The sequence below is a fragment of the Ruditapes philippinarum genome, unplaced genomic scaffold, assembly GCF_026571515.1.
Source record: "Ruditapes philippinarum isolate M1 unplaced genomic scaffold, ASM2657151v2 ctg244_1_1_1_1, whole genome shotgun sequence".
Classification (NCBI taxonomy): Eukaryota; Metazoa; Mollusca; class Bivalvia; order Venerida; family Veneridae; genus Ruditapes; species Ruditapes philippinarum.
This window is the reverse complement of record NW_026852350.1, coordinates 29742-46869: the sequence shown is the minus strand read 5'-3', so window position 1 is coordinate 46869 and position 17128 is coordinate 29742. Positions and strand designations below refer to the sequence as shown.

The window sequence follows — 17128 nt, the reverse complement described above, 5'->3', positions numbered from 1 at the left end:
CTGTCGGTACAGACGGGAATATCTAGCTCTTGGGTAACTGTTTAGCGGAAACTCGGCAGAGCCTCGTTACCGCTGTAAACAGTTACCCTCGAGCTCGATATTCCGGTCTGTACAGGCAGCCGGTGTAAGATTCTTATAACCTACTGTTTACAGTATAAAATTCTTATAATATGCATCGTATCCACGGTCGTGCAATACCATTTTACTAGGTCGCAAAAGCAGCACGAGTGTGTGATAAAAGCTTGTATTTAACACAATATTATACGCCTCTTAATATGTATTAAGTGGTACATGTAGCATAGTACTAGACCTTTTGAGGTTAACATTTCTTTTGTAGGACGTTATTTGAGAGAAAGAGGTATGCACGTTCAAAAATTCGTTCAAATAATTCCCTCGCCATGTTACCGACCTATTCTTCGTGCCTGATAACAGTGGGTGTTACATTTTGATTTATTAAACTTGTACAATAATACCTCTGAATACCTCAGACGCCGAGCAATTGGTTTTAATGACTAGTGCGTAATCATCGTCGGATACCCACGATTGATAAACATGTCACATAACATGCAATCAACCGTGGGTAAAATGAATCGATTTGCGTCGATATACGGCAACAGGTGCGTAAAATATCTACCAATTACATCGCGTTTAACAAATCTATATTCTTCAACAGCGGAGGTAAATCAAAGCGCTGAAAGCACTGAAGTATTCGCTGCGCATTTATGCATATGTGTCTTACTTAAAACGTTGAAATTGTGAAGCATAAAGGAATATGGGCCACTGAATAACAGATTATTAATCTGGTGGTTGAATATTTTATTGAAAGAGGGAAAGAATTAAGAATAAACTAAATTAGAACAACTTTATTACATTATCTAATTGGTACAATAAAATATACATCCAAAAATATGAATGCATTCAGTACATTCATGACTAGATCCTTAACATGATAATGAATATATATCCAGTAGCAGTACCTAGAATACTATATTGCTACATAAGCTTCAAATGTAATGAAAGACAGATTACCTAGCTAAAGCATTTCAGTTTTCAACATGATGAAAAAGTGAAACTTGGAACATGTTAATTTCATGAAATTTGAGAAGAAAATATAGGTATTTTTGTAAAATACTTAAATTTTAAAAATTTCTGAGATTAAAAAATTACAAAAAAAACAAGTACTTTTAATATTTTTGCGTATTATACTTTTAAATGAGGATAATGCAATACACACAAGAGCACCGCTAGGCGGAGCATTATATGCCCGAAAGTGTTTGTTTTTTTAGTAAGGATGAAGCATTTGTAAGACATGGGAATTAGCTGTTCATTCCTTAAAATTTAACAGCTGTAGGTTGATTAATACTAAAGTTATTGAGCAAAAACTGTTTTCATTTTTAAGGTAATAGTGACTTTGACCTTTGACCTTGTGACCCCAAAATAAATAGGGGTCTTTTACCAAATATGGACAATCATCCTATGAAGTCTGAATATTGTGGGCCAAATGGAATGCTACGGAAACTGTTTTCAGACTTAAGGTAATAGTGACCTTTGACCTTGTGACCCAAAAATCAATAGGCGTCTTCTATCCAATATGCACAATCATCCTATGAAGTTTGAATATTGTGGGCCAAATGGAACTTAAGTTATGCTCTAGAACCTGTATTCAGTATAAAGGTAAAATTGACTTTGACCTTGTGACCCCGAAATCAATAGGGGTCTTCTACCCAATATGGACAATCATCTCATGAAGTTTGAATATTGTGGGTCAAATAGAACTTAAGTTATGCTCCTGAAACTATTTTCAGTTTTAAGGTAATAGTGACCTTGACCTTTGACCTTTTGACCGCAAAATCAATAGGGGTCTTATACCCAATATGGACAATAATCCTATGAAGTTTGAATATTCTGTGGCCAAATGGAATTTAAGTTATGCTCTGGAAACTGTTTTCAGTTTTAAGGTAATAGTGACCTTGACCTTTGACCTTTTGACCCCAAAATCAATAGGGGTCTTTTACCCAATATGGACAATCATCCTATGAAGTTTGAATATTATGGGCCAAGTGGAATTTAAGATATGCTTCGGAAACCAAATTGCTATGGGACGGACGCCAGGGGGTATAACATATTCTTGCATCTCAGACAGGATTATCTACCGTTTAGAACGGTGCTAGAAAACTCTGTCTTACACCCACCATGTAAGACAAGTCGCGTGTTTTATATGACGTCATTGATGTGCGCCTTTTATGTATGAATCGCGTTCTTAAGATGACGTCATTTTTCCGTTATGAATGAAGTTGTATGTTCATACGCTACTATAAGAAAAAAGTGCGTAATGAGAATATAAGTTTTCATTACTTCTGTTCCGAAAATAATTGACATGTAATATGCAAGAAAAAGAATCAAACACCGGCTCTTGGTACAGAGCCTCGTTACCGCTGTAAACAGTTACCCTCGAGCTAGATATTCCGAGCTACTTATTCCGGTCTGTACCGGTGTAAGACTCTAATAATATGCCCTTTCGGGCATATAACAAAATAGGACAGTTAGGGAAAAAGATGGTTGTAAGATTTAATCTTTTTTTAGCTACTGTGACCTTATCATGCAATAGACCAAATTAATTTAAAGCGTTCTTGCAAAGACACAAGAAATGAGAATTTTTGACGTTTTCAAACTGGACCAGTAGTTCAATATGACATTATTGAAATATGGATAACATATAGACAGGGAATCTTTGACTGTCTGTAATAGCTGAGCTATTGCTAATGTGAGCTAAAAATATTGAGAATACTGATGTCGAGGATGATTCAATAATATCCATATTTAAGAAAACACAGCTTTAAAACCAATCGCAATATTGATAAAAAAGTAAACAGTATATATTATATTATCTATGCCCCTGGTTAAAACATGATATCCCCAGAACCTTTTTACTCACAATAATAATACATGTAATTATAACAGCATTAATTAATAAGTACATCACCTTATCTAATAGTCTGAATCTTACACAATTTAATGTTGCATGACAAACTTTCTAATATAAAGCTTTGAATATTTCAGTTACTTCACACATAAGCAGTGTTCTTTTCTAATTAAAGCATATATACAAAACTTGCAAACATGAAAAGAAAATTTGGTCATGATAAGTTTACCTCATGTATAAAATTGCAACTTGCTTGCAATTTAAGTAATTTTATTTTAAGATTCTTATGCTAGAAAGTATGGTGATTGCTCAATTTTTAGTCATTTGTTGAAAACATTTTCATTAATCGGAAACACACTGTATAAATGGCTTGGTACTAAACATATCAATTGTGAAATTTCTTTTAATAAGAATATTACTTACTGATAAATGTTCACAAAATTGCAAATACAATGTAAATATAAAAACAATGCTACATAATTAAGGTATTAACAAGTTATATAATGATTAAGACAATGGATTGAAATGATAGAGAAACAAGCAAATGTAATATGAACATAAAAAATTATATACATGTAACACTATTGACCATTAGAAACAATTAAATCAACAAATGTGATAATTATTATGCATTTAATTAAATGACAATTTCTAATAAAGGGATGTACAGGTTTGTTTTGCATATGTTATCAGTTAAGAACAACTTAAGCATGTAAATAAAAAGTACTGGGAACATGGTATTTTAAAGGTATTATACAGTAGATTTCAACAATAATAAATGAATGATTTCAAAATTAAAAAAAAAAAAAAATTGGTCAAAGACAGACAAAGCCGGGTTGCATTTCTATACCAAATATCATGATGCTGTAATGCTATGAAAAAAATTTACCACTGACCATTAATGTGGAAAATTTAACTAAGTCAGTTAATAGGAAGTGGATGAGTTCGAATCTCACATTATGAGACCATGTGTAAATGCCGTTTGCCAAATATCAAGAGGCTGTGATATGTAGTTGCTAAAAAAACTGTAACGAAAATTTCCTACCATTGACCATTAATGTTGAAAATTTAACGGTAAACAGGGCGTGGTGAGCGACAGACCTGAAATCAAATCCGACCCTATGGGACAACGTCAATGCTGTATGCCAAATATCAAGAGGATGAGATATGTTGGTATGGAAGACAATACTATGAAAGAAAATCAATTATGTATTAAGTTATAGTAAAAAATAACATTTGTTTACATAAATTACATAATTAAGTTCAAGGGGGGGGGGGGGGTAATTCTGGAAATGCTAGAGTTATGAACCTTGTCACACAATATATGTGTAATGATAAGAAATATATATTTGAAGTTTGAAGTAGATACCTTTAAAAGTAAATTAATTATAATATTTCTTTTAAAAAAATCCTAAGTTCAAAGGGATATAAACCTGAAAATATTGCTTCACAGACGCCGACACCAACACTGACGCTCTGGTGACAACAATAGCTCTACTTATTCTTATCGAATAGTCAAGCTAAAAATAACATATTTTAAGGAAAATTCTATGTTCAGGGGGAGATAAACTTGAAAATATTGATGCTAGAGTAATGAACCTTGTCATATAAAGATGTGGTTGATGATATGGAACATAATATTTGAAGTATGAAGTTCATCCCTTAAGAAATAAAGAAGTAACAGTAAAAAATAATATTTTTTAAGGAAAATTCTAAGTTCAAGGGGAAAAAAATCTGAAAATAGTGGTGCTAAAGTTATGAACCTTGTCACATGTGGTTGATAAGGAAAACCAAAACTTTAATCTGAAATAAGGACGCGGACGCCAAGGCGAGTAGGACGGCTCTCCATATACTTTGTATAGTCTAGCTTAAAATGAAAAGAAAGGAAGTGTTTTATGCAGTAAACATTAATATAAATATAAAAGTGATACGGCACTTTTTGTACTAAGAAGCGAGGAATGATATGTTATCTTTTCTTGCATTCTAAATCTATAGTAAATGATATTAATACCGATACCCTTCTTGCCTGTATGGTATTATACCTAACAATATTGCTTTAGCAATGATGTTCCAGAGTTTTCACATGTTGGTTTACACACAACACCTATACATATATCTATTATAATACATATAAACATAAAACTTTATGCTTTAAACAAAAAAAATAGAACCTTTTACAACATTACCATTAGACAGGATTAATTTTGACCCCACCGGTCAACCCAGGGACACTACTGAAGTTTTGTATGTAAATGATAAGCAGACTGGAAATCTATTCACCAGACAATCTATTTTCCTTTTTCGAATTTTTCCATGAATATGTGACCATAAGGCTTGGAAATTTTTTAACAACATAGCAATAATCTGAGGTATCCAATGCATTTCTTCGCATAATTTCAGCTAGAAACTTTTTAAAAGGAAGTTTTTTACATATTTCCAATACAATTTAGGTGAAACATGTAGGTCCATTCAGGGTTACCATTAAGATCCAAAATTTGGAAGTCAAAGACTGCAAAATGTCTTGACATTGGAAGTCACAAAATATTGGTATAGAAGAAAAAAGCATTACATTTTGGAAGTTACAAGCCAAATTCAAGGAGTAAATGACTCCCAAACTTCCATTAATGGAAGCCCTGCCATTACAAGTATGAAAATGGTAGCCTGGTGTTCATTTACAAAAAGTGTTTATACCTTGATCATTCAAACAAAAAGTTTTTCCAAAAATTATGTATTTCTCTTCTAAACAAACAACTTTGCACAGTTCAACTCTATTTATTTATGATAAAATCTTACAGTTCACATATATTCGTCTTACATGTCCACAGATATATATACAATGGATAGGAAGCTCAGAAAATAGTTGATCCACAATCCATTGTGCGCTTCGGTGATAATCCTGTTTTCCCGCTAGTCTCTGATTCTCGCACTCTCGTTAAACTTCCGGGATTCATGAATTACTGTTTACATTGCCGACATTGTTTTTTTAAGGAAATATCTGTGTGGAAAAGTGTATATGGTACGTTTGAACATAAATACATGTAACTATTGCGTCTTTATATAAGTATAAAATGCTTCGTCTTTCTTTGTCAATGTACCTCTGGAAATTCAATATGGCGGTATTTTGGCTACTTTTACCCAGGATGCATCAAATCTTGGAAAATCCCGTTACATATGATAACTTGCGTTAAAACAACCCCATTGATACTGAATTTAACTGTGTGACGTCTCAGTTTCTTCTCCATCTATATTAGGCTCCATGACATGTCCAATCAATCAGTAAATCAATAAGTTGATTGATCATTAGAACATTCAATCAACAATCATCAATCAGAGAATGAATCATCGAGTAAATGAAATCGAGGAAATCAACACTCTGAAAGTAAACAAATAACATCAACATAAAAATAGAGTTAAATCAATTTCCTATGTCTGAAATGCATAATTATCATAAAAAACATCCAAATTTATGATCAATTACAATAAACCCATTAACACTTTCGATATGATCTACACAAATAACCGAGGTATATCGAGTGAAAAAATACGAGTTGCTTCCCTTATCTTCGAGTAAAATTGATATCTCTTATGCTAAAACAAAACAAAATTTGCCGTTTTTTAACCGCAAGTTTGTTATGATTTAATGTCCGATTTTAAAATGTATTACACCAATAGAAAACACTGGATCTTAGCTTCGTCACAGTATATTTTTCAACATTTCTTTTGACTCCAAAGTCTTTAAATGAACTGTTAAACCTACCACATGTCAGACCATTATACATACGATTTATACAGTGAGAAAACAACCTATTATCTTTATTCTTAAAACTACTGATAAGAAAGAAAAGCCTCTCCTCTGCTAGTTCTGAAAGTGTTTATCGGTGTATAATTTTACTATTACTTATTAGATATTTACAACACATTGAACAGCTTACTTATACTGAAGGTATATGAACATATAATACGCGGAAAGTCCGAGCGAGGCCGAAGGCTCCGCGAGGGCTGTAGCTCTCTTAGATAACATGTATGACGCGTATCAATTGAAATGAAATCAAATTAAAACTAAATGAAAATTTCAAAAAGATAAATATCCTATACCTAATGAGCTGTGAAAAAATCCTAAGTTAACAGGGCGCCGCCAGTTTGAAATCCTTTTGAGCTAAATATAGATATCAGAGTGCTTTTAATGAGCGTCTACATAATTCAGACTATTGCTAGCAGACGCATGCTAAGTTACACTTCCGGTGAAAGAATTATGTAAAAAATCAGAAACTAAACCTACATTTCATTGATACGATAATAAATATAAAAAGTTACTTTAACATATCATTTAAGTTTTTGATAAATAAGCACATTAAAAATAACGTTCAAACCAAAACTGTGATTAGAGATTAACAAAAATGGCGGACGGGATTTTCCAAACGCCGACGCATGCGCATTGGTTCCCCTTTACGTTCGGAGATTGCTCCAATGATAGGTTGAACACGACCAAATTATTCGTTTTGCTAATGGTAAGAAAGATATGGTTTACATGTACACTAAACATGTTATACTTAAATCATAATTCATAAGATCTTTCCGCGCCATACTAGGTAGCACCTAATTTCATATTATAGCTATATGCTTTCTTTTGGCAGTCACAATCATCAGTTCATTTAATGAAGTTAATATAAGATACATTATAATCATAAATAAATTCTAAACTTACCAGTTCGTGGAACTAAATGTACCAATAATAACATTATCTTCTTCAAACACACATACTGTCAAACTCTCTCTCTGCTGTAACTTCTGCAAAATATAATAAACACAATGTGCAAAGTGATAGGAATGAAATGTGTGATTAAGTTGATAGAGAGCTAGATTAACTGCTTTTTCTGAAAACAATTCTTAAAGGTTCCAAATCACGAAAACTGATGACATTTCAAATCAGACCACAATCATTACTTAATTAAAAACAAATCTATGACATACACTCTTTAAAACACTAATTTAAACCAAATGCAACTCAAAATAATACTGACCAACTATCAATAATCCATATTTCCAATAAATTAAGAACACTTTGAACTTTTTACAAACAAAGCCGCTTAAACATAGACAAAACTAGTGATATTGCGGGAAACCAAGGGAAACAACTCAAACAACAAAAAATATATCAAGACACCCGAATTATCAACACTGTTACACATCATGAAATCCAAATAAGAATTCCAAAACAGAATACATTAAGTTCAAATAATATTGGTAAGTTTTCTGTACCTACTTTTAGAAAATGATGAGATCAGCTTTCACATACAAAAATAGCGTCGAAAACTTTGTTTTGGTACGAACTACTTCCTTACTCAAAGTTAACGCGAATGAATACTAATGATACTTTTTACTGATTATATCCTGAAAACATGCAAATAATATACGATAGAAATAACACAATCAAAAATGAACTACTGACAATTCAAAATCTTATCACTTGTGTGTGACAAGAAAATCTGTGTAGAACTACTTTGCGTTGTTAGGTACCCATTCTTATATTGAAATCCCGCAAATTGTGATAGAACTGTATTCACTGCTAACGCAGCGAATACAAAAACAATAAGAAACAAAATGGCAGCGCCCACGGTTAAAAACTGTTGTACGTGTCTTGCTAAAATCAATGGCAAAAACTATCGCCAAATCAGTTCTTCTGCAAGCAAATATCAATCAGAAAGGAAAACATCACGCTGTGAAAGTAAATTATCTATACTTTCTTGCTGGAAATCGTTTAATTTTTCGATGTTGAATTTTTCATATTGTCTGTAATACCGAACGTCGTACAGAACGAGCGTTTTGATTGGTTTTAATCGCCTCATGAAATTGTGAGGCAGCCAATGAAATAGCTGCCTTTGACACACCTCTAATCGACTGAATATCGGCAAAAAATCCCACGGCTGATAAATGTTAATGGTTCGGCCGTGGGTATCCGACGATGGTGCGTAATAAGAGGTTGCGTTAACTTGGTCATAGGTACCCCTTAAACAAATATTATTTTTCACAAAATGTTAAGACTCGATAGTTTAAAGAAATGTAACAAAATAAACGCGAACGTCGTGCTTATTAGTATACTGCGAAAATTTGTAACACATATAAGAAAGGTAACTCGTGGCTTTACATTTCTGCATGCATATGTAAACTTTCAGAAAGAAATATCTGATTATATGTGTCAACACTATATAGTGATATCTGGTGAAATTTATTTATTGTATGTGTTTTTGACGTTCTTCCCATATGACGAACTTAGCCTGAAAATAAGAAAAAATATATATTTATATTTATAATGATGAAAATAATATTCAGTAATGTCCTTGCGTCAATAAAAAAGTAACAACCGATCATTTTATTATTAATTGTACTGTATACTGTATAAAGATTAAACCTTTACATCCTTTCAAGTTAAACAATGGTATTATAAAATGATGATCTAATTAAAACATTATAACACATTCAAAGGCCACGAAAATATAGATCCAATTAAAACATTATATTAACAAAGGTCACGTATTACGAAACATAGGCCTACATAGACAAAGAATTCGTTTTCAATTTCCTTTGTTAGTTTCAAAACTATTTGCAAATGAAGTAGTTGACTGTATCTGTATTTTCAGTGTACTTTATATATATAACTTTGACCCTATAGTGGGTCCAAAAGAAAGTCCGCATAATAGTGCTAAATACCAAGTTTAAATATTCACTTTTTTGCAAATTGAAAAAATACTATTTCGTGTATTATGTGTATAATTGGTATATGCACTGGTTTACTTGAAGGGAAATACTTTTTTCTTTGAAGAAATTTGGTATTTTGTCTTTGTCAGTGAGTCTATTGTAATTACTTATATCGTAAAATATTCCAAATAATATACACCCTAACTGAAAAGCATTCCAATGTCGTGCAACTTCATTTGTGTATCACAAGGATTTATTTACAATGAAAGTAACTGTCTTTACTCATTTGTGCTCCAGGACTGATATCGAGAATGAATAGTTTTTACCGATGATAATTTGTCCTGTTGGATTATTTGTCGTCTGCGTACAATTACCGTTACAGAAGTCGTCTGTGCAGCATGCCGAACATACTGGCGTAGAGCGTCGTAGTCGTCTGGGTACACTCGACCTTCTCATCGGTGTGCACTGTGTCAGAAAGAAAACAGAAAAAAACATCTAACAAGCATTATTTTCAATTATAGAACATTTTGGAAAATAAAATGTAAAATGTTTCTTAATAATGCAACATTGACAAATTAGCCTAGTATTCAATATTTTTTTTTTATCATTGCATCTATTACCTCCAGCAGGTGAGGCATTTTTGACCCAAGGTGTTGTTTCTAAGTTTGTTACACCCAAAGTTAGCACAAACCATCTTTCCCATTTCGGCGCCGTATAATCTAAACTGTGTTGGTGCGCCGTAAAACCAAACAAAGAAAGTTATGCATACATCACATGCCCAACAGAAAGAAAATCTGTATCACATACGTAATGTGATCCAGAATGACTTTGCTGACGTACATATATACAAACTACGCTTTAGTTGCTTATATAATTTAAATTCGGAAAGGTTTTTATAAAATGGTTATAATAAGAGTATCTTGATATATAATTTTTATTTAACTCTCATTTATTTTTAAATTACTAGAACGGATCACACTTATCGCTACCGCGCCTTACGTACGATACCCTTGCCCAGTGCAATCCACCTGAGTCCAATCCATCAAGAAACTCATATTTTATTGCTATTGTAATTGAAAGTTTTGCTTGGAATTACAGAATATGGGATTAAGTGAATACTTTTTGGTAGGTCAATCCTTGGTTAGAACATATAGCAACACCATAAGAATTACCAGTTTGTGTGTACATCCCATTTTGTAATGAAAATCGTTTCCCCATCTGTACTTCTCAATGCTGCAAACCTACGTATATAAAATATATACAAAACAATGTACATTAGTTAAAATGTTAAAACATTTTGAGTTCGACATTCTTATCAATATAGCCAGCATAGGAAATATTTCGCATTTATTGTTTGAGCAAATCTAAGTACACGTAGTTGCATAGCTGCTTTATCAAAACCATAAACTTTCAACTAACCGTTAATATGACAAAAACATTTTCATGCAAGGATTTTTTAAATGATGCTCTTGCCTATCTGGTAATATTTTGAAATATAAAGTAAGAAAAAATGTTAATCTGGATTTAGTATACCAACCTCGTCGGGTCCGCACATTGTGACTTTCATACAGAGGTCAGTGTCATTCAAAATATGTTGACAGTCATAACACATAGGCCCTCGGTTTTGGCGGTCAGGAAATCCTAAACGACATACAGCAATTACTTTTGTTTTTGTTTAAGCAATTTGTGTTAAATTATCTAGATAAAATTGTTTTGCAAGGAAGAGCTTCTGAATCACCCTTTACCGTTTTAATTGAAGTCAACTAATAGAACGAACGAATAAGCTAGAAGTCGGGAAATCGGTGTACATACCATAACAGTTCAATGTCACTTCCCCACAGTGCTCCGTTTTTTTTTTGTTTGTTCATACAAAATCAGTTAAAGACCGTGAAATGATGGACTGTTTGAAAACTGATCTAAATATTATAAGTCTCTATAGACCAAGTTTGTTACAATATCTTAAAATATTAATTATGCCATTTAATATGAAAAATTTGTTTCATATTTTAACTGTATTCACATGGCTCAAGCAGTAACCGAGCTAAAGATGATATGAATTCACTTACTGTCATCACCGCATCCTTTGTTGTTACAATAATTACCATGGCAACACTCTAAACAGACACCGCTTGACGACGTGGTATTCTGACATTGCTATAAAAATGCATAGATATATATATTTCCGATGCCCCACTGGGCGCTTTTCGGTTGTTCTGTGTTACCGGATATTGCAGGGGTTGCGTACAGTGATGTTTTCCTCTTTTTGATATATTGTCTCACATTGTTTACATTGTATGAGTTAAATACAAGCAGACCAAACTGAGCTTAAGAAAGATCTTATCTTATTAATACTATTTTTGACTTTAATGAGAATCCAAAATGATTTAATACAGTGCCAGATTTTCTCTCATTATCATAGATATAGACATAGACACTATGTATCTCTCACTAAAAATAAAACAAAACAAAACATTTTTTACTTACTTCCTTTGGCATACATCCTGATTTGTAGAAATAGCCTGTCCTTGATGCATACTTCTCAGCAAAACAAATCTGTGAAAACGATAAAAATGGAGTTAGATAAAGAAACATTTACGTTCAATTTGATTGTATAGACCTATGCATCTCGGCTCTTTTCATGATAACCTCGGACTTAATACGGATTGAATCACTATTAGTATTTTAGCGAAGGTCATCCAAATTACTATTTGTTTACATGTTTGTTTCTTATAGTTGGTTTTGTTGTCGAGATTCTTATCCAAGTTTGACGAAAAGAGCCGGGAAGATGAGATTGAAACATATAATATTCTGTCAATCAACATTGCGGCATCGTGGATTCCATGCATGAATTCGCTTTTTTTTCCAACAGGAAACATGAGAGAAGAATACCCGAATCTCTTATTCTTCAATTAAACATCATTTGAGGTCTGATCACCAGTTTTACTATAAAGTTGTGACAATCCTTAAACAACATTAACAAATAATCATCATTAGATTAAGCCTAGTTTTAAAATCATTAAAAATCCATATACTGATACATTGTCATATTTTGAATAGAAATGAAAAGAAACCATTTGGTAATCATCAAATTGACGATTCTTTGGTTAAGGAGATAATGTTTTAAAAGGAATTATATAAAGTATTAATTTAGGGCGCATTTCTCTGTTTTGTTTATGTGTGCTTTAGTTTAAACAATATTTATTTCTATTCACACAACATATAGATATATAAAGTAAGCAAATAGATTTCGTGGATTGGAAAACAAGTCTAATGTGACAAATGTAAATTCCTTTTTTAACACATAAGGTACTTGCAATAAAAAAAATATGCACATACTTGGTAAGAATAATACAGAAAAATGCAAATCAGAAAAATAATTTAAATGAGGAAATTTGTTAGAACATTATTATCTAGAGTAGTAGAACAAAAAACTTTCTATACCAAAAGTAAATTTTTTTTTAACTAGTATTCAATTTAAGTTAATTTTTCAAATGATTTTATATAGAATGTTTCGAAGAAAAAGAGACAAAAATATTTAAATAAAGTTTTGAATTAAGATAAAGAATAGAGAATATATGTCTGCACACAATATTATCGGGAAATGATGGACAGGAAAAAGTTGATATTAGTTGGTCAAACGTTTGAAAGCTAGGATAACTGTTGAAATTATTTTTCGTTCGTGTTAAAGTCTCTGTACAAGAGATTGTTAAGTGTCAGGGGACATGGAAGGGGACGTAAATGCATGTTTCTAATGATATCATAACGAAGGCATATCCTTTGTACCAACTGTATCAAATTTCAATTCAGATATTCACTTTACCTTTTTAATTATGACTTGTAGCATCTATGATAAAAATAAATCACCTTTTCATTAATTGACATATGAAAGAATATTCCATTAGATCACGGATCTGGAGTTAATTTTTTTTTTACTTACCTGGGCATCCGAGCAGGTTTTGACAGCATCGCAAACTTCTAAACTGGACATTTCGTCACAGTGGTAGCATCTAAGTTTATTCGGAGGTGAAATTTTAGTCTCTATAAACAATGCAATATTTCAGAAATAAGAATATAAACATTTTTAAACACTTTTACGGAAATGATCTTACATAAATTGCCATGCCGTATACATTGTATATATGCGTAAACTGAAGTGTTATAAATAGATACTGTAGCTACTTTCATAGACGAGCTTGATATAGCAAAATTGGGTATTGGTACAATCACTCACTTCTCTTTCTGTTTGTACATTGCTTTTCTTTCAATTCATTAATTCAATCGGCAGTAGTTAAGATAAAAACGAGATATACATTTCTTGAAGAAATAAAATGATACTGAATTCTATGGTAAAACTGCTCAATCGGTCTAATCTTAACATCATGTACACTTAAACTCATTTTAGAATACATTTGGTCGTTCAGTAACATGAAGAAACGAATGTTGCGTTCACAGTTTTATAAAAATATATTGATACAAATATTTCCATACGTTACCGTCTTTAAAACTGAACCCTAGTGGTGTGCCGTAACCCGCAATTGCCCAATAACCATACATGAATGCTCCAAATTCAGCTGTAGGATCACTGTTGTTTAATATGTGGTAACCCGTACTGATGGTAGTTACCAGCACAACATAATGGTCAAGAGGCCTGCTCACTGTGTAATTGTAGGCAGCTTGAAAAGCCCTTCCATCTAGTCTTAAACCAGACACATCGGACTTCTTAATTATCACTGTCACATAGTTACGAAAAGAAGAATATACCGGCGGAACGACAAAATTGTACTTGGTCAGAAAATTCTGTATTCCAGGGATCACTGTCATAAAAGGACCACTGTCTATGTCATCAATACTTTGACTCATACCATATTGTGTCACACTGAATGTTGATGAATCATTTGTATACACAACTGTTGGTTCTGATCCAAGACGAAATTCCTTGTATGAGTTCTGTACCATGTGTTGACATGATTTTTTAGTGCTGTTTTGTACACACATATATAATGAATCGAGCGTCTGTATTCGTGCCAAATAACCACTTTTAGGTGGCAGAGGTGGAATTATGTAGATATTTGTCCACATGCTAACTGGAATCATTTGCTCAATAATGTTATCACAATCATTAACACCTGCTGGTATATTTGAACAAGAAGTGCCTGATATTACAGATACAGGCTTTGTTGCAGACACGACCATCCCAGTTTGGTCAGACCTACTCTGAGTTTGTAAAACATAAAATTTGTCCAAAGTCACTAAACCTTGGTGATTTGTATTTATTGTTGTGTTTGGAAATGAACTTACAATTGCAGTTGCGGAAATAAACCCCCGCTCTGGCTGATAAGAAGCTATTACATATTTTTTACCGAGGGAGTTTGTCGGTAATGCCAGAAATGTGTCTGGGGAGGAGCTTAAGAAACTAGTGACAAATATAGCAACAGGCACGTTGGTTTTAATCTGTATCGCTCGTTCCTCGCTGAAGTTTCCTTTCTTTACAATAGATTTACTAATGCTTAATGTCGTATGTCCAACTCTCAGTGTCTCTGTACGATTCATATTTAAATAAGGAACATACAATTGTAAAGATCCACTAGAATCTGAGGCAATATCAATTGTAATGTTAGATTCAGCATAATTTGGAGTCATACTAAACATGAACTCTGTACCGTAATGACCTGAATTATAAATATTCAACAGTTAAAATAAAAAAAGTCAAAGTGGATTCTGTTACAATGTTAGGTTTGCCTTATTTATAAAAATGAAAAGTAAAAAGTATTAGTCGTGGTATGGAAAGCAAGTCTGTTTTGATTTAGATATTATAGTGTAAGAAAAAACTATAGTGTTACCTTATGTTGTCCATAACTATAGTTAGAGGAAAAGAAGTATTGAAATGAAATTTTCTTAAATAAAAACAGTAATTGATTAACTTACTTTTGACAGTTAGTTCACAATTCATCATGCACATGATCTGTAGTGTATAAATATATAAAGCGTTAGTAAAGTAACTCAATTAAAACAGTTGCTGCTTGATTATAGAGGTCTTCTTTAATAAATATTTATTAAACATTGTATTGTCCGACATGTGCTACTTTCTGTATGTAATATGTTTTGATTAGATAAAATTTGAAATACATCCGAATTGCTAATGGAATTATCAAATATATGCGTTTGTCAACGGTCACATACATAATCTTTTGTATATTATGATTATTATTTATATAAAAGAATTGTTAATAGTAGTGACGCACGCACGCGCATTGTACACAATGAAACTAAAATAATTCCGAATAAATAAAAATTATGTACTGGTAGATTCTATATGAAAGTTGGTTCATTATACACTCAATATAAGCAACGAGGAATTAGAAAATATTTATTAAGTGTACAGTTATACTAAATTTATTGTACGAGTTAAATAATATTGTTTTATTCAACGAGTTTAATAACTTCAGCTTTGAATCTACACTAATAGCACAATACAACACAACATAAACACACAAAAACGAAGCAAAACAGAACTTACTTGAATAAGTACGAAGCAATGAATTATAGTATTTCGCTTCATCATTGCTTGCTTTTCGACAAGTATCCTAGTTTACAGTAAGGAGTTAAATGTAGATTTTTAACGTTTTAAACATCGAAAGCATATATCTCTTATCACCGTGTCATGTAGTTATGCTGTATCTCCCAACACAGGTATGAACTACCCCCCCCCCTCTCACCGCCAAGTATGCAATGAAACACAACACCCAGAGCATGGCCATCTAAAGCAACATGCCTCTAGATTTTTGTCTTTTTTATGAAATTTTGAAAATGTATTAGATTCTAAAAAGTAAAATATTTTAAAGTGAACAAAGAAGATATTTTTGATAAATTGCAAAGGGCGCTTCCAATCCATGTATATAACCAAATTGATGTCAAAATATGCGAAATATTGCCCTTAGCAGTAGAAATATGGTGATAAATAATGCAAACAATCAGACATTCATTGCATATCATATATATATTATTACTTGAATTGTTAATATTTTAACTTTCTTAAAATTAGTAATACATTTTTCTTAAGATTGGTTTTCTTTAATTTTGTGGCGCATCTGGAGGCATGCAGCTTCTAACATAAAGTGCACCGTTAGTTCTATATCACAACTGTGTAAGGCATTGCCATGAGATGCATGTACATATAATCAAACTTCACACTCCTTATTTAAGTAAATATCAATGTGAGAATATTCTGTAATTACTGTTTATGTACATAAAGGGAGAAAATATGGATAGTTTTTTTTCTTCTTCAGCTTCAGAATTGTGCAATAACATGGTAAAACGTAACTTAAACATGATGAAAAAATCAAACATAAAATTATGTATGAGAAATGAAACCACCTTAATTACATTATACTTAATCTCATATTTCCATTGTGGTTCTTTGGTACTCTTGACGGAATTGACATAGATGCATGAAATGGAATGTCACAGTATTAAAAACACCTAAGGAATACAAAAAGTATACAAAGACGT

At 32.2% G+C, this 17128-nt stretch overlaps 1 protein-coding gene and 1 long non-coding RNA gene across 2 annotated transcripts; both read right to left on the bottom strand.

Moving 5' to 3' along the window:
* Nucleotides 1-1078: 1078 nt before the first annotated feature.
* On the bottom strand, nucleotides 1079-8510 carry LOC132757749 (uncharacterized). The gene is made up of 3 exons (XR_009629497.1): nucleotides 7945-8510; nucleotides 7629-7711; nucleotides 1079-6296 (listed from the first exon to the last, which is right to left on the bottom strand). It is a non-coding gene; the product is annotated as an uncharacterized LOC132757749 (long non-coding RNA).
* A 1391-nt stretch (nucleotides 8511-9901) lies between these two features.
* Nucleotides 9902-16232, bottom strand: LOC132757739 (IgGFc-binding protein-like). Its single transcript, XM_060749128.1, has 9 exons — nucleotides 16137-16232; nucleotides 15545-15581; nucleotides 14113-15288; nucleotides 13557-13657; nucleotides 12104-12172; nucleotides 11686-11773; nucleotides 11157-11260; nucleotides 10792-10860; nucleotides 9902-10084 (listed from the first exon to the last, which is right to left on the bottom strand). The coding sequence occupies exons 1-9, from the start codon at nucleotides 16179-16181 to the stop codon at nucleotides 9902-9904; spliced, it is 1872 nt and encodes a 623-aa protein (XP_060605111.1). The 5' UTR covers nucleotides 16182-16232.
* Between the last annotated feature and the right edge of the window lie 896 nt (nucleotides 16233-17128).

What these genes read in the sequence shown, in the direction of transcription:
- LOC132757739 (XM_060749128.1), bottom strand. Translation starts at nt 16,181, where the DNA reads ATGATGAAGCGAAATACTATAATTCATTGCTTCGTACTTATTCAA. An exon ending in ATTGCTTCGTACTTATTCAA is followed by an intron (nt 15,582 to 16,136) that starts GTAAGTTCTGTT and finishes TATACACTACAG; the next exon opens with ATCATGTGCATGATGAATTG. An exon ending in TTGTGAACTAACTGTCAAAA is followed by an intron (nt 15,289 to 15,544) that starts GTAAGTTAATCA and finishes TTTATAATTCAG; the next exon opens with GTCATTACGGTACAGAGTTC.